The sequence below is a fragment of the Protopterus annectens genome, chromosome 3.part0 (assembly GCF_019279795.1).
Source record: "Protopterus annectens isolate FY-2018-M chromosome 3.part0, PAN1.0, whole genome shotgun sequence".
In the NCBI taxonomy this organism is placed as follows: domain Eukaryota; kingdom Metazoa; phylum Chordata; order Ceratodontiformes; family Protopteridae; genus Protopterus; species Protopterus annectens.
Genome location: NC_056731.1, coordinates 748,783,968 through 748,810,421, shown reverse-complemented (window position 1 = coordinate 748,810,421; position 26,454 = coordinate 748,783,968). Strand labels below are relative to the sequence as shown.

The following is a 26,454-nucleotide window of genomic DNA, read 5'->3' as shown; positions in this document are numbered from 1 at the left end:
AGTACTACATGTACATAAGAGTTCTACTTACATACACTACTACTTCTTCATAACATTTCTACTTACGTACACTGCTACTTCTACATCAGGGTTTTATTTAGGTAAACTATGACATCTGCTTTAGAGTTCTACTTACATACACTTCTTCATCTACATAACAGTTCTACTTACATACACTACAACTTCTACATAACAGTTCTAATGAACAATACCACATCTACATAACGGTTTTACTTACATGCACTATTTCTTCTAAGTAACAGTTCTTACGTACACTAGTAGTGTAACAGGAGTTCTACTTATGTACACTACTACTTCTACATAAGAGTTCTACCTACAAACACTACTACTTCTACATAAGGGTTCTACTTATGTACACTATTACTTCTACATAAGGGTTCTACTTATGTATACTACTACTTCTTCATGAGGGTTCTACTTATGTACATTAATAATTCTACATAAGGTTTCTACTTATGTACACTATTACTTCTATATAATGGCTCTATTTATTTACATTAGTACTTCTACATAAAGGTTCCACTTATGTACACTACTAGCTCTACATAAGAATTCTACTTCTGTACAGTGCTACTTCTACATAAGAGTTAAACTTCCACACGCTTCGACTTCTACATAACAGTTCTATTTATGTACACTACAACTTTTACAGAAAAGTACCAACTTATGTACACTATTTCTTCATTGTAGTACTGCTACTACTTTGTACACTGCTCTTTCTAAATAAGAGTACTAATACTACTTAAGTATACAAGTATTTCTACATAACAAGATAACTACTTGTGGGCATGACTGCTATTTAAGTGCTATTTCTTCACAACAGTAACACAACAACTTATGTATATTGCTATTTCTACATAATAGCATTACTGCTCTTTATGTACACTGCTACATCTACATAATAGTACCACTACTACTAATATACCACTACTTATGTGCACTACTATTTCTGTATAACTGATACTTATACATAATTGTATTACTTCAGCTTACGCTATCACATTTATTTAATAGAACTATTACTTATGTACACTAGTGTATTAACATAAGAATTCAACTTATGTATATTATTATGTACGGGTGGCGGTTAGCGTTGCCTCCTCACAGCAAGAGGTTATCCGGTTCTATCCTCATCTGGGATGCCTTCTGTGCGGTGTCTGCATGTCCTCCTTGTGGTTGCGTGGGTTTCCTCTGTGTGCTCCGGTTTCCTCCCACATCCCAAAGACATGCTGTAGGTGGCTTAGATACTCTAAGTTGGCCCTAGGTATGAGTGCATGCATGTGTGTGCCTTACGTGGAAGGTTGGGCACCGGGCTGGCAACTCGAGACTGTAAAAACTTCACTGCCAATCATGAGCAGACAGGTAATCCACTGTGGAAACCCCTAACTGGGAAAAGCTGAAAGAAGAAGAAGATGTATATTATTATGTACACTATTAATTCTACACAAGAGTTTCTTCTTATTGACACTACTACCTTTAAATAAGCCTTCTACTTCCTATACTACTTCAACATAAGAGTTCTACTTTTGTACATTACTAGTTTCACATAAGTGTTCTGCTTACATATACTACTATCTCTACAAAAGGGTTCTAATTATGTTCACTGCTACTGCTACATAAGAGTTTTTCTTATGTACACAACTACATCTACATAAGAGTTCTACATTCTTACACTAGTATGTCTACCTAAAAGTTCTACTTATGTACATTACTACTTCTACATAAGAGTTCTGCTTATATACGCTACTACTTCTACATAAAAGTTTATATACACTGCTACTGCTACATAAGAGTTCTTACATACAGTACTACCTCTACATAAGAGTACTACTTACATATACTACTGTGTCTTCATAAAAGTCTACATATATATATATATACTCTATGTCTACCTAAAAGTTCAACTTATGTACATTACTACTTCCACATAGGAATTCTACTTATGTATTCTACTAATTCTATATAAGAGTTCTACCTATGTACCCTGCTAGTTATACATAAGAGTTCTACTTGTATACACTACTACTTTTTCATTAGAGTTCTACTTATGTGCACTGCTACTTCAACATCAGAGTTCTATTTATGTACATTACAACATCTACATAAGAGTTCTACTTATGTACACTACTACTTCTACGTAACAGTTCTTATGAACACTACTACATTTACATAATAGTTTTACTTACTAGCGCTACGTAAGATATCTGCTTATTTACAGTGCTACTTCTACATAAGAGTTCAACTTACCCAAACTACTACCACTTCTGCATAACAGTCCTATTTATGTACACTATTTCTATGTAATGGTTCTGTTTATGTACACTGATATTTCTTCATCATAGCACTACTACTACATGTGTACAGTGCTCTTTCTACATAATAGCACTAGCACTAATTATGTGTACAAGTACTTCTACATAACAATATTATTACTTGTGGGCATAACTGCTATTTAAGTGCTATTTATACATGCCAGCACTACTATTACTTATGTACAGTGCTATTTTTACATAATACCATTACAGTTTTTATGTACACTGCTGCATCCACATCAAAGTACCACTACCAATAATAACACTGCTTATGTACACTGCAACTTCTGCATAACTGCTACATATACATAATTGCATTAATACTACTTACACTAAGACATCTACACATTAGAGCTATTACTTATGTACTCTAGTACATGTACATGACAGTTCTAATTTTGTACTCTACTACTTCTACATAAGATTTCTACTTGTGTACACTGCTATTTCCACATAAGCATTCCGTCTACATAACAGTTCTACTTTCATTCACTACTATGTCTACATAAGAGTCCTACTCACATACACTAATATGTCTACCTACGAATAATACTTATGTACATTATTAGTTCTACATAAGAGATATACTTATGTACATTCCTACTTCTACATAAGTGTTTTACTTGCATACATTACTACATCTGAATAGGAGTTCTACTTACATACACTAAAATGTCTGACTAAAAGTTCTACTTTTGTACAATATTACTTCTATATGAATTTCTATTTTAGTACACTACTACTTCTGCATAACAGTTCTAATTATGTGCATTATTTCTACATAATGGTTCTACAGCACTGCACCTTCTCTACATGTGCACACTGCTCTTCCTAAATAATAGTACTGGTACTACTGATGTGTACAAGTAATTCTATATAACAAGATTGCTACTTGTAGGCATGACTGCTATTTAAGTGTTATTTCTTTATGAAAGCACTACAATAACTTATGCATATTCTGCATAATAGTACTACTACTCTTTATGTACACTTCTACAACTACATAACAGTACCACAGCAACTAATATACCACTACATATGCACACTATTTATGTAAAACTGATAATTATACATAATCATATCATTAATCCTTACACTATCACATTTACATAGTAGAACTATTACTTATGTACTCTAGTACATCTATGGAAGAGTTCTACTTATGTACCCTACTAGTTCTACATAAGAGTTTCTTCTTACAGACACTATTACCTCTACATAACAATTCTACTGCCATACACTATGTGTACCTAAGCATTCTACTTATCTACATTATTAGTTCTACATAAGAGTTCTACATATGTACTCTACTAGTTCTATATAAGAGTGTCTTCTTATAGACACTATTACCTCTACATAACAGTTCTACTGCCATACCCTATGTCTACCTAAGAGTTCTACTTATCTATATTATTACTTCTACATATGAGTTCTACTTTTGTACTCTACTAGTTCTACATAAGAGTTTTACTTAAAAGCAATACTACTGCTACATAAAAGTTAATACACTACTATATCTGCCTAAGACTTCTACTTATGTACAGGAATACTTCTATACAAGAGTTCTGCTTACATACACTACAGGTTCTACATAAGGGTTCTACTTATTTAAACTACTAGTTCTACTTCTGTACATTACTATCCATACATAACAGTTTTACTTACATGTACTAGTACCTATCCATAAGGGTTCTAATTATGTTCACTGTTACATCTATATAAGAGTTCTTGTTATCTACAATATTACCTCTGCATGAGTTCTCCTTACATACACTACTATATTTACATAAAGGTAATACATACATACACTATGTCTACCTAAAAGTTCTATGTATGTACCTTACTACTTCTACATAAGAGTCTTACTTATGTACACTACTACCCTTATATGAGTTCAATTTATGTGCGCTGCTACTACTACATAAGAGTTCTTCTTACACAGTACTACCTCTGCATAACGGTTATACTTACATACACTACTATGTCTACATATGAGTTCTACATACACACACTACAATGTCTACATAAAAGTTCTACTTATGTACATTACTGCTTCTACATGAGAGTTCTACTTATGTACACTATTACTTCTACATAAGGGTTCTACATATATATAATATATATAAGAGTTAAACTTCTGCACACTCCTACTTCTACATAATGGTTCTTATGTATACTACTATTTCTACATAAAGATTTTACTTATGTACACAACTATTTCTTCATTGTAGTAGTACTACTACTACTTTTGTACACTGCTCTTTCTAAATGATAGTACTAGAACTACTTATGTGTACAAGTATTTCTACGAAACAAGATTATTACTCGTGGGCATAACTGCTATTTAAGTGCAATTTCTTCACAGCAGCACTACCATAATATATGTACATTGCTATTTCTACATAATAGCATTACTGCTCTTTATCTGCACTGCTACACCTACACTAGCTAGTGTTCCAGTGATCAGATTTTGCTGATCCCTGGGCTTTGTCTTGGTTCCTGTACTTCTCCATTTTCCTTGTTTGGTCAGGGGGAAGTTTCTTTACTCACCAGTGAGAGTGGGGAGTACTGAGCTGCCTGTTTGTCCTCAGATGAGTGGTTTAAGTCAGTAACTTGTAGTTCATTGGCCATTTTGGGTAATTTCCTGCCTTTTCCAGCCCCCTGCTATAAAGCATGCTTTGGCGGGCTTTTCCAGCTGTAGAGAACTCAGCACAGCTCCTCGTGGTGTCCAGCAGAGTTCCTAGAGCAGCAGAGACCAGAAAAGACAAACTTTCCAGATTTTAAGTATTTTTCTTGGCTTTTTCGACCTTTTGTGACTTTCGACCACTGTTTCTGCTTATTTTATCGAAGTATTACCTGTTTTTACTGTTTTACAAGCTCAAACTGTTTACTGCACTTGCTAGTTTAAGTTTTGCTTAAAAGTTAAACTACAGGCTAATACACTCAAGTGTACTAGCTTTTGATAGCATTTAGTCGAAAAGTACAGCATTTATTGTGTTTTCTGTCTATCTGTGTAAAAAAACTTGAAAAAAACAAAAAAATATCCTTGTTTTCCATACTTTCCTAGCTAGTGTTCCAGTGATCAGATTTTGCTGATCCCTGGGCTTTGTCTTGGTTCCTGTACTTCTCCATTTTCCTTGTTTGGTCAGGGAGAAGTTTCTTTACTCACCAGTGAGAGTGGGGAGTACTGAGCTGCCTGTTTGTCCTCAGAGGAGTGGTTTAAGGCAGTAACTTGTAGTTTATTGGCCATTTTGGGTCATTTCCTGTCTTTTCCAGCCCCTGCTATAAAGCACGCTTTGGCGGGCTTTTCCAGCTGTAGAGAACTCAGCACAGCTCCTCGTGGTGTCCAGCAGAGTTCCTAGAGCAGCAGAGACCAGAAAAGACAAACTTTCCAGATTTTAAGTATTCTTCTTGGCTTTTTCGACCTTTTGTGACTTTCGACCACTGTTTCTGCTTATTTTATCGAAGTATTACCTGTTTTTACAAGCTCAAACTGTTTACTGCACTTGCTAGTTTAAGTTTTGCTTAAAAGTTAAACTACAGGCTAATACACTCAAGTGTACTAGCTTTTGATAGCATTTAGTCAAAAAGTACAGCATTTATTGTGTTTTCTGTCTATCTGTGTAAAAAAACTTGAAAAAAACAAAAAAAATATCCTTGTTTTCCATACTTTCCTAGCTAGTGTTCCAGTGATCAGATTTTGCTGATCCCTGGGCTTTGTCTTGGTTCCTGTACTTCTCCATTTTCCTTGTTTGGTCAGGGAGAAGTTTCTTTACTCACCAGTGAGAGTGGGGAGTACTGAGCTGCCTGTTTGTCCTCAGAGGAGTGGTTTAAGGCAGTAACTTGTAGTTTATTGGCCATTTTGGGTCATTTCCTGTCTTTTCCAGCCCCCTGCTATAAAGCACGCTTTGGCGGGCTTTTCCAGCTGTAGAGAACTCAGCACAGCTCCTCGTGGTGTCCAGCAGAGTTCCTAGAGCAGCAGAGACCAGAAAAGACAAACTTTCCAGATTTTAAGTATTCTTCTTGGCTTTTTCGACCTTTTGTGACTTTCGACCACTGTTTCTGCTTATTTTATCGAAGTATTACCTGTTTTTACTGTTTTTACAAGCTCAAACTGTTTACTGCACTTGCTAGTTTAAGTTTTGCTTAAAAGTTAAACTACAGGCTAATACACTCAAGTGTACTAGCTTTTGATAGCATTTAGTCGAAAAGTACAGCATTTATTGTGTTTTCTGTCTATCTGTGTAAAAAAACTTGAAAAAAACAAAAAAAAAATATCCTTGTTTTCCATACTTTCCTAGCTAGTGTTCCAGTGATCAGATTTTGCTGATCCCTGGGCTTTGTCTTGGTTCCTGTACTTCTCCATTTTCCTTGTTTGGTCAGGGAGAAGTTTCTTTACTCACCAGTGAGAGTGGGGAGTACTGAGCTGCCTGTTTGTCCTCAGAGGAGTGGTTTAAGGCAGTAACTTGTAGTTTATTGGCCATTTTGGGTCATTTCCTGTCTTTTCCAGCCCCCTGCTATAAAGCACGCTTTGGCGGGCTTTTCCAGCTGTAGAGAACTCAGCACAGCTCCTCGTGGTGTCCAGCAGAGTTCCTAGAGCAGCAGAGACCAGAAAAGACAAACTTTCCAGATTTTAAGTATTCTTCTTGGCTTTTTCGACCTTTTGTGACTTTCGACCACTGTTTCTGCTTATTTTATCGAAGTATTACCTGTTTTACTGTTTTTACAAGCTCAAACTGTTTACTGCACTTGCTAGTTTAAGTTTTGCTTAAAAGTTAAACTACAGGCTAATACACTCAAGTGTACTAGCTTTTGATAGCATTTAGTCGAAAAGTACAGCATTTATTGTGTTTTCTGTCTATCTGTGTAAAAAAACTTGAAAAAAACAAAAAATATATCCTTGTTTTCCATACTTTCCTAGCTAGTGTTCCAGTGATCAGATTTTGCTGATCCCTGGGCTTTGTCTTGGTTCCTGTACTTCTCCATTTTCCTTGTTTGGTCAGGGAGAAGTTTCTTTACTCACCAGTGAGAGTGGGGAGTACTGAGCTGCCTGTTTGTCCTCAGAGGAGTGGTTTAAGGCAGTAACTTGTAGTTTATTGGCCATTTTGGGTCATTTCCTGTCTTTTCCAGCCCCCTGCTATAAAGCACGCTTTGGCGGGCTTTTCCAGCTGTAGAGAACTCAGCACAGCTCCTCGTGGTGTCCAGCAGAGTTCCTAGAGCAGCAGAGACCAGAAAAGACAAACTTTCCAGATTTTAAGTATTCTTCTTGGCTTTTTCGACCTTTTGTGACTTTCGACCACTGTTTCTGCTTATTTTATCGAAGTATTACCTGTTTTTACTGTTTTACAAGCTCAAACTGTTTACTGCACTTGCTAGTTTAAGTTTTGCTTAAAAGTTAAACTACAGGCTAATACACTCAAGTGTACTAGCTTTTGATAGCATTTAGTCGAAAAGTACAGCATTTATTGTGTTTTCTGTCTATCTGTGTAAAAAAACTTGAAAAAAAACAAAAAAATATCCTTGTTTTCCATACTTTCCTAGCTAGTGTTCCAGTGATCAGATTTTGCTGATCCCTGGGCTTTGTCTTGGTTCCTGTACTTCTCCATTTTCCTTGTTTGGTCAGGGAGAAGTTTCTTTACTCACCAGTGAGAGTGGGGAGTACTGAGCTGCCTGTTTGTCCTCAGAGGAGTGGTTTAAGGCAGTAACTTGTAGTTTATTGGCCATTTTGGGTCATTTCCTGTCTTTTCCAGCCCCTGCTATAAAGCACGCTTTGGCGGGCTTTTCCAGCTGTAGAGAACTCAGCACAGCTCCTCGTGGTGTCCAGCAGAGTTCCTAGAGCAGCAGAGACCAGAAAAGACAAACTTTCCAGATTTTAAGTATTCTTCTTGGCTTTTTCGACCTTTTGTGACTTTCGACCACTGTTTCTGCTTATTTTATCGAAGTATTACCTGTTTTTACTGTTTTACAAGCTCAAACTGTTTACTGCACTTGCTAGTTTAAGTTTTGCTTAAAAGTTAAACTACAGGCTAATACACTCAAGTGTACTAGCTTTTGATAGCATTTAGTCGAAAAGTACAGCATTTATTGTGTTTTCTGTCTATCTGTGTAAAAAAACTTGAAAAAAACAAAAAAAATATCCTTGTTTTCCATACTTTCCTAGCTAGTGTTCCAGTGATCAGATTTTGCTGATCCCTGGGCTTTGTCTTGGTTCCTGTACTTCTCCATTTTCCTTGTTTGGTCAGGGAGAAGTTTCTTTACTCACCAGTGAGAGTGGGGAGTACTGAGCTGCCTGTTTGTCCTCAGAGGAGTGGTTTAAGGCAGTAACTTGTAGTTTATTGGCCATTTTGGGTCATTTCCTGTCTTTTCCAGCCCCTGCTATAAAGCACGCTTTGGCGGGCTTTTCCAGCTGTAGAGAACTCAGCACAGCTCCTCGTGGTGTCCAGCAGAGTTCCTAGAGCAGCAGAGACCAGAAAAGACAAACTTTCCAGATTTTAAGTATTCTTCTTGGCTTTTTCGACCTTTTGTGACTTTCGACCACTGTTTCTGCTTATTTTATCGAAGTATTACCTGTTTTAACTGTTTTTACAAGCTCAAACTGTTTACTGCACTTGCTAGTTTAAGTTTTGCTTAAAAGTTAAACTACAGGCTAATACACTCAAGTGTACTAGCTTTTGATAGCATTTAGTCAAAAAGTACAGCATTTATTGTGTTTTCTGTCTATCTGTGTAAAAAAACTTGAAAAAAACAAAAAAAAATCCTTGTTTTCCATACTTTCCTAGCTAGTGTTCCAGTGATCAGATTTTGCTGATCCCTGGGCTTTGTCTTGGTTCCTGTACTTCTCCATTTTCCTTGTTTGGTCAGGGAGAAGTTTCTTTACTCACCAGTGAGAGTGGGGAGTACTGAGCTGCCTGTTTGTCCTCAGAGGAGTGGTTTAAGGCAGTAACTTGTAGTTTATTGGCCATTTTGGGTCATTTCCTGTCTTTTCCAGCCCCTGCTATAAAGCACACTTTGGCAGGCTTTTCCAGCTGTAGAGAACTCAGCACAGCTCCTCGTGGTGTCCAGCAGAGTTCCTAGAGCAGCAGAGACCAGAAAAGACAAACTTTCCAGATTTTAAGTATTCTTCTTGGCTTTTTCGACCTTTTGTGACTTTCGACCACTGTTTCTGCTTATTTTATCGAAGTATTACCTGTTTTTACTGTTTTACAAGCTCAAACTGTTTACTGCACTTGCTAGTTTAAGTTTTGCTTAAAAGTTAAACTACAGGCTAATACACTCAAGTGTACTAGCTTTTGATAGCATTTAGTCGAAAAGTACAGCATTTATTGTGTTTTCTGTCTATCTGTGTAAAAAAACTTGAAAAAACAAAAAAATATCCTTGTTTTCCATACTTTCCTAGCTAGTGTTCCAGTGATCAGATTTTGCTGATCCCTGGGCTTTGTCTTGGTTCCTGTACTTCTCCATTTTCCTTGTTTGGTCAGGGAGAAGTTTCTTTACTCACCAGTGAGAGTGGGGAGTACTGAGCTGCCTGTTTGTCCTCAGAGGAGTGGTTTAAGGCAGTAACTTGTAGTTTATTGGCCATTTTGGGTCATTTCCTGTCTTTTCCAGCCCCTGCTATAAAGCACGCTTTGGCGGGCTTTTCCAGCTGTAGAGAACTCAGCACAGCTCCTCGTGGTGTCCAGCAGAGTTCCTAGAGCAGCAGAGACCAGAAAAGACAAACTTTCCAGATTTTAAGTATTCTTCTTGGCTTTTTCGACCTTTTGTGACTTTCGACCACTGTTTCTGCTTATTTTATCGAAGTATTACCTGTTTTAACTGCTTTTACAAGCTCAAACTGTTTACTGCACTTGCTAGTTTAAGTTTTGCTTAAAAGTTAAACTACAGGCTAATACACTCAAGTGTACTAGCTTTTGATAGCATTTAGTCGAAAAGTACAGCATTTATTGTGTTTTCTGTCTATCTGTGTAAAAAAACTTGAAAAAAACAAAAAAATATCCTTGTTTTCCATACTTTCCTAGCTAGTGTTCCAGTGATCAGATTTTGCTGATCCCTGGGCTTTGTCTTGGTTCCTGTACTTCTCCATTTTCCTTGTTTGGTCAGGGAGAAGTTTCTTTACTCACCAGTGAGAGTGGGGAGTACTGAGCTGCCTGTTTGTCCTCAGAGGAGTGGTTTAAGGCAGTAACTTGTAGTTTATTGGCCATTTTGGGTCATTTCCTGTCTTTTCCAGCCCCCTGCTATAAAGCACGCTTTGGCGGGCTTTTCCAGCTGTAGAGAACTCAGCACAGCTCCTCGTGGTGTCCAGCAGAGTTCCTAGAGCAGCAGAGACCAGAAAAGACAAACTTTCCAGATTTTAAGTATTCTTCTTGGCTTTTTCGACCTTTTGTGACTTTCGACCACTGTTTCTGCTTATTTTATCGAAGTATTACCTGTTTTTACTGTTTTTACAAGCTCAAACTGTTTACTGCACTTGCTAGTTTAAGTTTTGCTTAAAAGTTAAACTACAGGCTAATACACTCAAGTGTACTAGCTTTTGATAGCATTTAGTCAAAAAGTACAGCATTTATTGTGTTTTCTGTCTATCTGTGTAAAAAAACTTGAAAAAAACAAAAAAAATAACCTTGTTTTCCATACTTTCCTAGCTAGTGTTCCAGTGATCAGATTTTGCTGATCCCTGGGCTTTGTCTTGGTTCCTGTACTTCTCCATTTTCCTTGTTTGGTCAGGGGGAAGTTTCTTTACTCACCAGTGAGAGTGGGGAGTACTGAGCTGCCTGTTTGTCCTCAGAGGAGTGGTTTAAGTCAGTAACTTGTAGTTCATTGGCCATTTTGGGTCATTTCCTGCCTTTTCCAGCCCCGTGCTATAAAGCACGCTTTAGCGTGCTTTAGTGCGATTTAGCGCGGAGTCGCCACAGGAGCACACAAAAGCAGCGGTGGTTAATCAAGGTTAAACTATTCAGGCTACCTAAAGTCCACTCTTCATTTTTTCCCTTAGAACAGCTCTTCCTAAGCTGTACTGCTAATCTAACCACCCTATTCTATACCTAATAAGTTTAGATCTACTTGATTCCTAAGTGACTATTCTCTATCCGGATAGCCTAGCACTTGCTCCCAAAGTACTCTTTACTCTGATATAGCACTTTTTATTATACATAGCACCCTACCAGCCTAATACCCCTTTTCGATCATCCACATCCCTCGAAGTCTTTTCAAACCCATCTACACAAAGTTTTTAACTTTTCCTTCTAGCATGTCGCGGGGTCAGTTGCTAGTGTCCTCTCCTACTCAGCTGATGAATCTGGGAATATTGAGGCAATGTTACAATTGCCTCATGTACACAGACAACCCTCTCCTTCTCCCACAAAACACAAACACATGCGAGAGATGCAACTATATAGCCAAACTGGAGGCTGAGCTCTCTCAACATAGGACTGGCAAGACCAGACAGGAGGAGAAGGTAACCACACACACCACAAACCCAGTCTCACATAGCACTATCGCAACTTCATATCATACACATAAACACATAAAGACATACTCGGAGGCTCTGACCAAAAATCTACCAAAACAACAGAGGCCACCAAAGCAGACACCCAAACAACTGCCACCACAGACCAAGACACATGCAACACATAGACCACAAAGTCAGTGTGCCAAACAGTCACAGCCCTTAAGGCCAAACACAATGCCAGACACTCTTGTCATAGGTGACTCCATAGTCAGACACACCGACGTCCCACTCACCAGACTGAGCAAGGAGAAGGTCACAGTAAGCTGCCTGTCGGGTGCTAGAATCCACCACATAACGCAAGCACTCAGGTCACTCGACAGCAGGTACAAGTATGACTCAGTCATTGTCCTTGCTGGTGTAAACGACCTGAGACGCACCTTCCTGGACTACATGAAAAGAGACATAGAGGAGCTCTCTGATTATGTAGCCCAGGCAGGTATGACCCTGACCTTGAGCAGTATCCTACCTTCACCAAGAATGATGCCACAATACAGAGACAAGATGATCAGCTTTAATAATTGGCTTAATCTCTGGTGTCATTCAAAGGGGATCCAATGTCTGTCTGCCTGGGATGACATGCTGGACAAGCCACACTGCTTCGCAAGGGACGGCTTGCACCTGTCACCCCTGGGCTTCCGGATATTGGCAAAGGCTCTTGCCACCCCATAGTGCCTTTTTTAGGCAAGGCTCAAATTCTAAACCTACCACCCTAGAACAAAACAAAGGAAAAAAACTAAGGGTAATGCTGCTCAATGCCAGAAGTCTCAACCACAAGATGCACGCACTTGAAGCCCTTCTCAGTATGGAGAACATCGATGTCTGTGCTGTGACTGAAACCTGGTTCAAGGCTCCTGAGAGCACCCTGGCACTATCAGGTTTTACCTCATATCATGCGTTCCGGCCCCAAAATCCGGACAACACCAAGAAAGGAGGAGGGGTGTCCATATTCATCAAAGACACCCTCACCTCCAGGTTGGTGGCAATGCACGATGCATCAGAGAGCATCCAGGTGCAATTAACCATAGGCAAGACTGCTCTGCAATTTGTAGCATGTTACAGGCCACCCTCTCAAACTCAGGAATCTCACACAGCTTTCCTGAAAACTCTGGAGGGGATAAATGTAACCCCAAACACCATCATACTAGGTGATTTCAACTATCCAAATATATACTGGGATCACTACTCAAGCCCCAACACTCTAGCCCAAAGGTTCCTAGAGTTCATAAACTCAAATGCCATGGAACAACTAGTCACCATGCCCACAAGAGGCAAAAACATAGTAGATCTCATCATCATGAACATGGGGTCACAATGTTCAACACCGGAGGTATACCCCTCATTGGTGAGGTCAGATCATAAACTAATCTTACTGGAAGTCCACATCCCGCCCCCACCCCAGATAAAAAGGACCACAGTGAAGAACTTCTCTAAAGCTGACTTCACACTTCTTAGGACTGGTGTGGTCTCTTTCAAGGCCCCCGAACCAGTGGAAACCATCACTAAAGGCGCTGAATGGATCAGGCAATCCCAAACAAAACAAAGACTCTTTGTACCAAAGGCAAGCGTCCAGTCTGGTGGACCCCAGCCATAAACAAGCTCTACAACAAAAGGAGAAAGCTACTACAAGATAGAGCAAAATCTCTAAAAGGGAAGACACCCTTGATCATTATAAGTAAAAAACTAAGATCTCTCATAAAATCATCCAAGGCAAATTTTGAAAGAAAAATCGCCAAGGACTCAAAAGACAATCCCAAGGCCTTTTTTAGTTATGTTAGAAACCTGGGAGGAAACTCCCAGATATGCTCAGAACTAGTTCAAAATGATGTAAAGATCACTGAACCTACAGACATTGCCAACATACTGGCTGACAGGTTCAGGGCAAATACCCCCCCCCCTCAAAAGGAGAAATATCTATACCAGAGGATTGTAGCCTCCCAAACATCTCAAACACTCAGGTGAGAACAGCTCTCTCCAAGGCGAAAAACACAGCATCCATGGGACCAGATGGTGTCCCCAGTTGTGTGCTCCACGAACTCATTGAGGAATTAAACCTGCAATTAGGGCAGCTGTTTAATCTTAGCCTCACCTAAGGATACGTACCCAAGGAGTGGCGTACGGCAACTGTGGTCCCACTACATAAAGGCAGTGCCTCCACCGACCCTGGAAACTACTGTCCCATCAGCTTGACAAGCCTGGTCTGCAAAGCTATGGAGAGGATCATAATGGAACTCATAAATAAAGACATAGGGAACCTGCAGACATTGGATCAAACCCAATTTGGCTTTGTCAAGGGCAGATCATGCCTTTTAAACTTGGTTGACTTTTTTGAAACAGTCACCAAGGCCATTGATGAGGGCAAGGCAGTCCACACAGCCTACCTTGACCTGGCAAAGGCATTCGACACAATACCCCACTCGGGTATCATAGAAAAACTCACCAGCTTAAATGTAAACCCATACGTCACAAGATGGGTTGCAAACTGGCTAAGTGACAGAACCCACAGGGTCAGAGTTGCTGGCGCCATGTCTGATTCCAAGCCTGTCACAAGCGGTGTCCCACAGGGCTCGGTCCTGGGCCCACTCTTGTTCGGCATCTACTTTTCAGAAGTACAGGCAAGCACAGGAGGATTATGACTGACAAAGTTTGCAGACGACTGCAAACTGGGCGCCATAGTTGAAAGCACATCAGACACAGATATCCTTCAGAAGGGTCTCATATAAATGGATAACTGGTGCCAAAGCCATGGCCTAAAGTTAAACGCTAAAAAATGCATAGTCATACCCTTCGGGAAAAACAAGGTTACCCCCAGCTACCATATAGGTGGCAATCCACTAAGCACAGAAGAGGTTATCAGGGATCTGGGGACCCAGGTTGACAGTAACCTTTCATTTGACACCCACGTTGCCAAAGTAGTTAGGAAGACCTTCTACATTGCCCACCTGATCATGAAGGGATTCACATCTAGGTCAAGGGAGGTCATCATTCCCCTGTACTCATCACTCATCAGACCGATGATTGAGTACAATGCCCCATTTGGAATGTATCTGACCCGACACCTGCAGCAATTGGAAAGGCCCCAAAAGTTCCTCACCAAAAGGATAAAGGGTCTCAAAAATATGTCCTATGCTGCCCGACTGAAGGAGCTCCAGCTCTACTCAGTCGCTTACCGCCTGCTCAGAGGTGACCTGTGCCTGACATACAAGGCCATGTCCAACCCGGAAGTAATGAACATGCTTCACCTCAAAAAATCTAAATCCATCCAATCTACAAGAGCACGAGACTTGAACCTTGACACGGTCATAAATAGGACGTGCTGGAGGGACAGATTCATCACCCAGAGACTCCCTATGCTGTGGAACAAAATCCCGGTACATGTGAGGCAGAGCACCTCGCTGGCTTTGTTCAAGAGAAATCTTGACCAATGGATGGGAGATCGCAGGTACACCCCAGGGATTACCTCGGTGTCACTGCTTGACAGAGGCACAGCTAAATAATGGGCATAGTATCCTTCAAACTAAAGGGGTGGCGAAAGTCACAAAACTCTGGGCTAGGCTTATAAATGCCCTAGGGCAGATAGCCTAGTATGAACCTATGAACAGTTCCACTGCTACTAATATACTACTACTTATGTGCACTACTATTTCTGTATAACTGATACTTATACATAAGAGTTCTACTTATGTGCACAAGTACTTTGACATAAACATTCTACTTATGTACACAGCTACTTCAAAATAATAGTTTTTCTTACATACACTACTTCCTCTATATAACAGTTTTACTTATATGCACTACTTCTTTTACGTAACAGTTCTTACATTACACTAGTAATTCTACTGAAGAGTTCTACTTATGCACACTACTACTTCTATATAAGGATTCTACTTTTGTATATTATTACTTTTTTAAGGGTTCTACTTATGTACATTACTCCTTCTACATAAGGGTTCTACTTGGGTCTATATTAGATGATCAAAACTTTAGGTAATCTAATACATAAAGATTGACACCTAAACATTGAAAGCTGTAAATATCGAATGGCCACTTCTGCGAATTCTTTCATAGGGAAAGAATTTGCTTGGCCTTTATCTGGAATCTGCCCTTTTCTCCACTGTAGAGTGATCCTGGAGTTGGTATATTTAGATGGGGGGTGTGGGGACATAGCCCCCCACATGGGTGGGTGGGGAGGATTTGAATTTTTTTTTCTCCAACCAAGCAAATTCTTTCCCTATGAAAGAATTTGTGGAAGTGGCCATTCGATATTTACAGCTTTCACTGTTTAGGTGTCGAGCTTTAGGTATTTGATTACCTAAAGCTTTGACTTTGAAATATAGACCCTTAGAATACTACTTGTTCTAAATAAAAGTTCTACTTTCATATACTACTACTTTTTTTTAAGACTTTTACTTACATGCCCTGCTACTTCTACATCAGAGTTATGTAAACTACGTCTACATAAGCGTTCCCCTTATGCCCACTACCACTTATAGATAAGAATCCTACTTACATACACTACTACACCTACAAAAAAGTTCTACTTACATACAGTACTACCTCTACATAATGGTTCTACTTACTTACACTACTTCTTGTACATAGCAGTTCTTACATACACTAGTAGTTCTACATAAGAGTTTTATTTATGTAGACTACTACTTCTACATAAGGGTTCTACTTATGAACACTATTACTCCTTCATTTAATTCTACTTATGTGCATTACTACTTCTACATAAGGATTCTACTTATGTACATTACTATTTCTAGATAAAGGTTCTAATCATGTAGACTACTGGTATTACATAAGAGTAATACTTATTTATAGTGCTACTTCTACAGAAGAGTTCAACATATGCACAAAGCTATTACATCGACATAACATTTTTACGTATGTACACTACTTCTACATAATGGTTCTCATGTACATTACTACTACTTCATTATTGTACTACTACTACATTTGTACACTGCTTTTTCTACATAATAGCACTAGTACTACTTAACTGTACAAGTACTTCTACATAATAAGATTACTACTTGTGAACATAACTGCTATTTAAGTGGTATTTCTATATATCAGCACTACTATTACCTATGTACATTGCTCTTTCTACATAACAGCATTACTGCTCTTTATATATACTGCTACATTTAGTTAGAAGTACCACTGCTATTAATAACACTACTCATGTACACTATTACTTCTGTATAAATGCTACATATACATAATTGCATCACTACTACTTACACTATGACATCTAAACATTAGAACTATTACTTATGTACTCTAGTACATGTACATAAAAATTCTACTTTTGTACTCTACTAGTTCTACATATGAGTTATACTTTAGGACTTGACTAGTTCTACATAAGAGTTATACTTGCATACATTGCTATTTCCAGATAAGAGTTCTTCTTACGTACACTACTACCTCTACATAAGAGTTCTACTTTTATTTACTACTACATCAACATAAAAGTTCTTAGATACACTACTGTGTCTACTTAATAGCTATACTTATGTACATTACTACTTTTATATAATGGTCTAATTTTGTACACTACTACTTCTACTTAACAGTTCTACTTATGTACACTACTTCTTCTGTGTAATGGTCCTATTTATTTACAGCACTGCATCTTCATTTCAGGACTACTGCTACATTTCTACAGTTCTTATTCTACATAACAGTTCTTTTTTACATAATAAGTTTACTACTTGTGGGTTTATCTTATATGTAATGGCTATTTCTACATAACAGCACTGGAGAAAACTGGCAAAGGAACCCAGGCATTGGAAACAAATAACTTATGAAAGAAAGATAAAATGGGAAGTGGCCAAGTAGACATTTCTACTGCAGGCTAGAGACTGCCTTCTTTATAAGGAATTGATATCAGTGTATAGGCAAAGAGAAATGTATGGGGAATCCTAAATGAAAGCTTTTCTCTGGTAGAGTTTTTAGTTGAATATCAAACAGAAGCTGCTGTTAAAAAAGGATAATTAGTAGAACATATAAAATATTGCACAATAACTAAAGGAATCAATCAGAGGAGGTTAGTAAAGATTTGGAATAGGAATTGGATAAGTAATTCACAAGCAAATAATGAAAGGACGTAAGTATGGCTACCAAATTTGAAACAAAGTCTAGATTTAGAATTTTTGCTTGGAAGTGTTTGTAGGTATTTTTATACCTTAAGCAGACTCCAAATTTTCCCTCAGGTAGATGACAAATGTTGGAGTTGTGATGGGGAAGAAAGAGGTAACTGGGAACATGTGTTCTGGAATTATAATGAGTTGGCAGACTTTAAAAAATCCCTACAGAGGACTCTGTCAGAAACACTGGGTGAGCAAATGGTTCAACTAAGGAAATCCCTTTTCTGAGCTGGGATACAGGATCTGAATTACCTAGACATAGTAAGCCTTGCTAAGTTTAATTCTGGTGGCTCCCAGAAAAGCAATTACTAAAAAATAGAAAAAAAGTCTAAACCATTTGTATTTTGAAGTAAGGAATATTATAATAGAGATAAAAACTGGAATGAGATCTTTAGAAAAGGGCAGGAACAAATTACATAGAAGAAAAATGGAAACTGTGGGACAATACATGCAGAGTAATATTTTGGAAGAGGAGTGAGGTTTAAGGAAAGGCAGGAGTCAATCAATGTATGTAACATTGAGTTGATGATAATTGTATAAATGTAAACATTTTATCATGGTTTGTTTTCTTTTATATAAATGTATGTTTGCCTATGTCTTAAGTGATAATTCAATAAAGTCGTTAAAAATATAAGTGAGGTTCTATGTCAATATCTTGTTTTGGTTAAAGAGGCATGCCTTGGGGGAACTAAAAGATGTGAAGCAGCAATATTTAATGGAGAGAGCCAAAGTATTCTACCAGTCTAGAGTCTAAAGATCTTCAACATGTCTAGTTCATAAGTTAAATGAATGTTGAAGTGAATGGACCATATAGGAGTTGGTAGGCATTAATGGGGATAAGCATGATGGAGCAGGAAATCTACTGCAAACCATTATAGATCTTATGGGCTTATTGACATGACCAGCGGCAACACTATAGTGCTGAAATATATACCTTTCTTCATGGGCAACTAGACATCTCAGAAACAGAACTCATGCTTATTTTAGACTTGAATGAGTTTTCTTTTTACCTTGGCAGTTTTCCAGCTTTGTAATATTTTTTAATAATTTAAACATTATAAAAATACTTTATAATTAAACAACTGTGCACAACTTTTTTAACTCGTGCAAATGTAAAGAGTCACAGTTCTGGAACAATAATTGTAATGTCAGTATTAGTACTACGTATACATGTAAATAAAGGAGCAAGCTTTTCAGAAGCAATTTATTAACATCTTTGCTTAATTCTAATGACATAATTGCTACAAACCACAGAACTATTTGTGATACATTATAACACAGTGAAAGCAGGTTATTGCATCTTACCAAAAATTAATCATTTTGTTAATTCTGTATAGCTATTAAATTATTTCTTAAAAATAACACGGTCCAAATTTATATGTTTCTACTTGTTTTACTTTTTGAGAAAAGTGCAAATATTAAATATGATTTTCATACTACAAATATATTATTTAATATTATATTATATTATATCATATTATGTTATATTATAAACTTCTGTGCAAACTCACACAATACAAAATTATAAAGTATTCACAATTAAAATAAATTATTATATTGCACTGAATGATTCATCAAGAAGTAGGCAGAATGTTTTATACACAATCAGGTATTAGAGTGCTTATTATTAATATGTAAAAGAGTATGCATGTGAGAAACTCATAGAACTATAAAGACTCAGACATTTGCATAACTAGTGATCGAGACATTTTTATGTGGAGGATTGTTGGTTTTTTGTATTCTTTTTTAATGAATCAACATGACGCTTCACCCATTGAAGTTGAGGATTAGCACAAAATTCTCCTTTTGGTGTTTTGAATCTGTTGAAAAAAAAATAAAATGCATTTATTTTAAGCTTTTTAAAATTTGCAAAATTCATAAAGACACCAGTCAAACTCCTGTTTAACAAAACTAAGACTGGGTGATTATGTCAGTTTATTCAACAGAAAGTATTTAAGTAGAAAGCTTGTGTCCCTTTATGCAGAAAGAAATGAGTCCACTGTCCAACTACATTGTTAACAAACAGAAATAAATACAAAGTATGAACTGTACTTTTGTTTGATAGCAAGCTGTGTCAAAAGGCTACAGCAGGAGAGGGTGTGCAGGGGCAGAAAAGGGAATGCCGAGGGACTTCAATCTGTCTGGCAGCTTTAACCCATACATATACTTCTTACCATATTACTGTTCCTTCTAAAGTACATCTGTAAGATAACTGTAGTTCTCCTTTTATGCTTGATACTGACTAATATAGCAGTTTTCAACAAAGAAGTGCCTATTCTGCTCAGTCAGAATCCGGTAATAGTTAGTTAAAAAATTCCTAAACTTTCTTACTACCAAATAAAAAAGGACTATGTGCTGAACACCAGTGCAATTTTCCTACAGAGCACATACTTCCATAACAATTTAAGATACAAGATAATGTTATCTATTGTTATGTGCTGATATTTATCTAACTCAACCTTACAGAGAAACGTAAGCATCTATCGTCTGACTTCTGGTGGCTTAATTATACAAATAAATACATAAGTTGTGTTTAATATAATTGCCAGTTGTAAGCTAAACAACCACAAAACTCTAACAATAGTTGCACTCTACATACCCCCTGGAGATAACAGACCTTTACTAGAACAGTTTCTTCACTGGTTGGCTGACAGTATACCTAATGAAACTATCTTACTACTCTACTACAGCATACACCTTTATGGCTACGCCCAACTTATCTCTTCCCCACTTTCCTTCATAATCCCACAAACACCTACTTAATCCTTGACTGAATCCTTGTCTCCCATCCTACCATCTATCACCACCATGACTCTCTTCCTGACCTGACACAGTTAGTGATCATTCCCCTATACATGTTCAAAGATTCTCCCCCCAAATCACTAGACCTCCTAAATTCAAGGAATGCCATAAACTAACCAACTTCAACCCTGATACTTTCAACAAATATCTCTCCACAAGTGACTGGCCCTTCCTCTCTCACCTTCCTCTAGACAAACCCGTTCAATTCAACTCCATATTCGTAAACACTCTAAACTCCCTGGCCCCTACCAGAACTGTCAGTCAAATCATGCTGCTCTCGTTGGTAACTACATTAACCCAGGCTTTCATCAGTTACAGAGATTCTAGCATGGAAACTCTGGACAAATACAAAACCTCATACACACCTACAAAAATATAGGGAAATCTGAAACCTGGCCAAAAAACACACAAACATTGAAAAAAAAGTTTCTACCACACACCCCTAGCTTCACAACCTAGACATCCAAAAATATTCTGAAATACCATCAACCAAATTCTCTACCTTGGAAATCCCACAACCCCAAACCCCAAGACCAAATAACTCACCCCAAAAAAACTGCTTCCACCCTTAAGTCTTACTTTATTGACATCATCAGCAAACTTTTGCTAGCTTCTAACTGGATCAGTCTCCCACCTCCCACCACCCTCATACTGCAAAATCACCCTTTTTCACTAAATCCTGTCCATACTAGCTACAGTAAAAATCTTCTCAAACTTAAACCTTGTTCCCCATTAGCTAACTTGCCACCTCTCTTCCTAAAGGCTGCTGCTAGCTCCATAGCATACCCAGTCTCTATCCTCATTAAAAGCTCAATCATTGAATCCATTGTCCCTACTTTCTGGAAGAAATTCTACACCATACCTATCCAAAAAGGTGGAATCTTTGTAGAGCTCTCTAATTATCACCCTATTGCTATACCCTCTCCTCCCTTTCCAAAATCCTTGAGGACTGTATTCACAAACAACATCTGGCTTACCTCACTCAAGAAAACCTCATCACCCTACCCAACAGGGCTTCCGCCCCCACCACAGCACCACTACCGCTCTTATTTCCTTTACTAACTCCATCACCTAAGCCAGAGACAATAATAAACTAATGCCCTGCCTCTTCTTAGATCTCTGCAAAGCCGTTGACACTGTCTCCTACTCTATCCTTCTCTCCAAACATTCTCAACTAAACCTCTCTCTGCAACTATCTCCTGGTTTGCCAGCTATCTTACTAACAGACAGCAATCTGTCAAATGGCTCTATGCTCAGTCTCCCTTTCTCCCAGTTAATATGGGCATCCCACAAGGCTCAATTCTTGTCCCCCTTCTCTTTAACATCAGTACTAACTATACACATCCTATCCATAGTCATCTCTCATACAGTATGCAGATGACTCCACTGTCATCACCGTTGCAGACAAACCCTCTGCCTGCTCACTCTGACACAAACCTCTTTTAACCCCACTGAAACTTGGCTTACTAAAAACCAGCTCATAATAAACCCTAAAAAGACAAAACATCTTCTATTCCTATTCAAATCTATCTACCATCTTAAATTCTCATTCACCATCTCTTCCCTTAATAACACCACCATCTCAGCTGAACCCCACACTAAACTCCTTGGTGTGATTATTGATAACCAACTTAAATTCAACCTCCATGTAAATCACTGTAACAAAAAAAAAACAAAAAGCTTGGCCTACTGTATAGAAACAAAATGTTCCTTATTCCCAACTCAAGAATCTCACTTGGCCAGGCTTATCTTCTACCAAACCTCTTTTACAGCTCTCAGATCTTAACTAACTTACAGTCCTCTCTACTTTCCAAACTTGAAACCACTTACAAGAAAGTAACTAGATTTGCAGCTAATCTGCCACCAACATCTCACCACATTCATGCTCTCCAAACACTGTGCTGGATAGTTTCCTAATCAACATTTATTTACTCAATGTCTCATTACCCACTCTATCTTGAACAAGCCTTGCCCCAGCATATCCTGTCTTGCCTCCCTCTATAACCCACCACTCTGCCTAACAAGCTCTGACCTATGTCTATTACAGATTCATAAACCTGGAATGTCAGTTGGACAGAACCTCTATAGCTACCATCCAGCCCTGTCATGGAACAAGCTTCCCATGGCCCTCAGAAACATTTCTTATCTCAAGAATTAAAAAAAAAAACACTTAGAAATTACCTATACAGCACCTGGTCCTGTCGCTGCAATTATCCCACTTAAAATTATTCCCTCTCTCCTCCTCTATACTTACATGAAATGCCTCTGTTGATGAAATCTCTTACTTCTACTGTAATTGATATATGCTTGACCTTTTTTTGTATAATTTGCTATTGTGTCTATTGTATTTTACTTTTCTACTGTGAATTCGTATTAGTATAATTTGTAACGTGATTGTTTTACTTGCATAACATGTACTGTGGAGCTTTACTCTTCAGGCCTCCGCTGAAAAAGGGCACAAGCTCAGTCCGACTATCCTGGTCAACAAATGTCAAACAAACAAATAAATAAATAATAAAAATCAGTGCTTCATGTATTTGTGTTCCAACAGCAGAAGTAAGAGAAATCAAAGTGTGCATGTGTGTTGGGGTGTGTTATGACTTTCGTCTGGAAAAACGATGCTCTATAATTCCAGATCAATGATTAGCACATACCTATTTGTTTACAAAACATGCCACCTCATTTGACGCTAGCTGTGTATGAAGTACAGATATTTATATACACATATTTAATTTTGCTTACATTACTGCAGAAGTGTTGCATGATGTTGATGTCATGTAATAGCCCTTTATAACCTTCAGTGGAAGAACGATTTTGGTGTATGAGAAGCAACAAGCCTGTGGAACATCTGCTCTAGCTGCAGAAGAAAACAATAAGTTTAATGATTTCATAGCAAGATAAAATACATATTCTTAATGAAGTGACTCAGCAGACAGTTTCATTTTAAGAAAATCAATAAAGATATGCCTTCAATACAAGAGCCAGGCAATGACATGAAGGTTTGTTGAAACTATTATCAGTTTGTGCACTTTTGTTATCATATTAACTCCCATGCAGAGCAACTGAGAAGTTGTAAAGCATCATGTTATAAACTGGGTTTGCAGACAATAGTTATGAATCTCTCTTCTCTTTTCAACATCAAATGTTTAGTGCTACACTTTCAAGATTTATATAACTAATACTTCCATATCAAAAACATAAAAGGCATTCTCAGCTATATTGTCTCATATTTTATTATGCCATTTTGTTTCATGTTAAGCATTTTACTTAGACTAAAATGCTATCACAACCTTAATTTTTTTATTGACTTCATATTGTAGCTTAGACAACAATGACTAGCCTAGTGCATGTCTGTTCCCTATGTATTCCATTCTTCAAATCCCCCATTGTGTTACTGAATTCTCCCTTGGTACTCCTTACAATAATTGTCCTTGTTATGATTTCAAATTAGAAGAGCTGTTAACTTTTCACATATGTCATATGTGCCTTAAGCATCCTATATACAAATACCTTGTTTCTCAGCATTTCCCCTTAATTCAGTATTACCATATTCAGCACCAGTTGTCGCATTTCCACAGCACACCATCATCACAAGATTATTGACATATGCCCTGCAATCAGCTATCAAAGAGCTTAAGTAAGTTTTTGCATATTCCTTCCTAAGTATCATTCTACAAAAGTCCCTATGCATGTGGTCATGTTCCTTTATGTCTATTTAATTTATATGCATTGAGTATTACTATTGGTGGTTATATTTCCTATCAGGCTGTAGTTGAGATCTGTGGTCATTAGTAGTTCTTCAGCCACTGCTCTATGTGTGTCCCTTTGTCACATAAATCCCCTTTCACATCTGACCACTAATCATTTAAATCTCTCTAATAATGTTCATATCTGGCACTAGTCAATTAAATCTACCTCAGCACTAGTGATTTAAATCCTTTTAACAATGACCACATCTGAATACTAGTCATTTTAATTCCTCCAGATGTTTCCTATTGTGTTCAGTAGTCTGTTTTATCTCTGATATTATTTCCCAGGGGGGTGTCATAAAAATGACCTGTAAAAAAACTTGTACTGTCTAATTTAATTATTCACTTGCCTTATCTTTGTAAATGATTATGAAATCTGTCAGTCCACATTATTTTCTATGATTTATTTGAGGTATCATTATATATTTATTAGAGTTTGTCAAAATTTCCTGTTGATCTTCCTCGTAATGGTCTTGGGTCATACTTGTTTTATTTCTTTGCATTGCATTTAACATTTCCAGTGAATTGACACCTTGAACAGTAGCCAGAAAAGGTGACAAACCTAATGTTACTGCTGTCCATTTTGACCGCACACACTGTCAGATGCAAATTCTAAAACAAACTGTCATCTGTAGAAGCAAGTTAAATTCATCAGAAAACAAATGTTCTAACCCCTTTTTAAGTCAGTATCCAATTATCAGCCAGAAAAATATAGCGATTATATTTTAACACATGCATTTTGCAAAAAAAAAAAAAAAAAACAGTCTGGTCTTCTCTGAACCAAACTGTGACTTCTTTGGAATGTAAAATTGCAGTTTTCATTATAACCACAATTTTAGGTCGTCTCATTTGCAAGTAAACCATTCAGATATAATGAGCTGCATTATACCATAAATCAACTGTGTTTCTTGCAGACCTATATTATAATCCTCTGGCACATTGAATCTCTGAGACCTTGAATAAATGAAAGTCAGATCTATTTTGACAGAATTACTAAGGCTTACTGATTATAGTTCAATACAACACAGGATCAAACTCTGAACTTATAGCTCCTTCAGTTAAGCTACATGCATCTTCTTATTTGCATATGTGTCTGCCTACTTTTCTATCTATCTATCTATCTATCTATTTATCTATCTGTCTATCTGTCCATTATGTCTTGCATTATCATAAAAAGTAATTCATCGATCCATAAATTCTACAATGTCTACACAATGTCTTGTTGAGTAAATACATTACATCTTTGGTATCAAAAAAGAAAAATCTGTATTTTAATGTATAATTGTGGATAACTCTAAGGCTACATTACATGTAATTACAAATGCTTCCTTTCTAAGGATTTCTTATTACATTTTCAATAACGGAATTTCACTCTAAGCTTTCATATTAACATCTATATACCGTACTCACTCAGACAAAAGCCTTCGCTGCAGATGGTGACAAGGAAGAGTGCTGCAAAGGCTAGTTTAACATAAGCCATTGTGGATGCCTGCTCCAAATGAAATGCTGATGTGATGATGTAATATGGCTAGATCCTGAAGATCTGATGTTAAGCCTGCTTCATTTGTCTCAAGTTTTATAGTGCTGGTAACATGGCAGTGTGGAGAAACCTCTAAGATCATGGACAGAATAATGGAAAAGGTACTTTCCCCTGCCCATTCATTCTGAATCAGCAGTACAGAAATAGAAGTACATAAGATAAGTGGAAAAAGTACATTCATCCAAGATTATTTTAATTGGTAACTATCTGTAACAGTCAAGGGACTGTCCAGATAGCAGCTGTGAGCATGAACATTAATATACGTCATGTGATGTGGTTTTTAGGCCAGACCACAGCTAACACTTCTAAAACATTCTCCAACATACTACAAAACAAGTAGGTGCGAACATAGGCTTTTTTAAACCATGGATGG

General features: G+C 37.6%; 1 protein-coding gene across 1 annotated transcript; it reads right to left on the bottom strand.

Annotated features, from left to right (window-relative positions):
* Nucleotides 1–19,562: 19,562 nt before the first annotated feature.
* On the bottom strand, nt 19,563–26,275 carry LOC122797280 (C-C motif chemokine 3-like). Its single transcript, XM_044066122.1, has 3 exons — nt 25,952–26,275; nt 23,535–23,649; nt 19,563–19,810 (listed from the first exon to the last, which is right to left on the bottom strand). Exons 1-3 carry the CDS (start codon nt 26,019–26,021, stop codon nt 19,702–19,704), a joined length of 294 nt encoding a protein of 97 aa, XP_043922057.1. The 5' UTR covers nt 26,022–26,275; the 3' UTR covers nt 19,563–19,701.
* Nucleotides 26,276–26,454: the final 179 nt, after the last annotated feature.

What these genes read in the sequence shown, in the direction of transcription:
- LOC122797280 (XM_044066122.1), bottom strand. Translation starts at nt 26,021, where the DNA reads ATGGCTTATGTTAAACTAGCCTTTGCAGCACTCTTCCTTGTCACCATC. An exon ending in CAGCGAAGGCTTTTGTCTGA is followed by an intron (nt 23,650 to 25,951) that starts GTGAGTACGGTA and finishes TTTCTTCTGCAG; the next exon opens with CTAGAGCAGATGTTCCACAG. An exon ending in TGCAACACTTCTGCAGTAAT is followed by an intron (nt 19,811 to 23,534) that starts GTAAGCAAAATT and finishes TTTTTTCAACAG; the next exon opens with ATTCAAAACACCAAAAGGAG.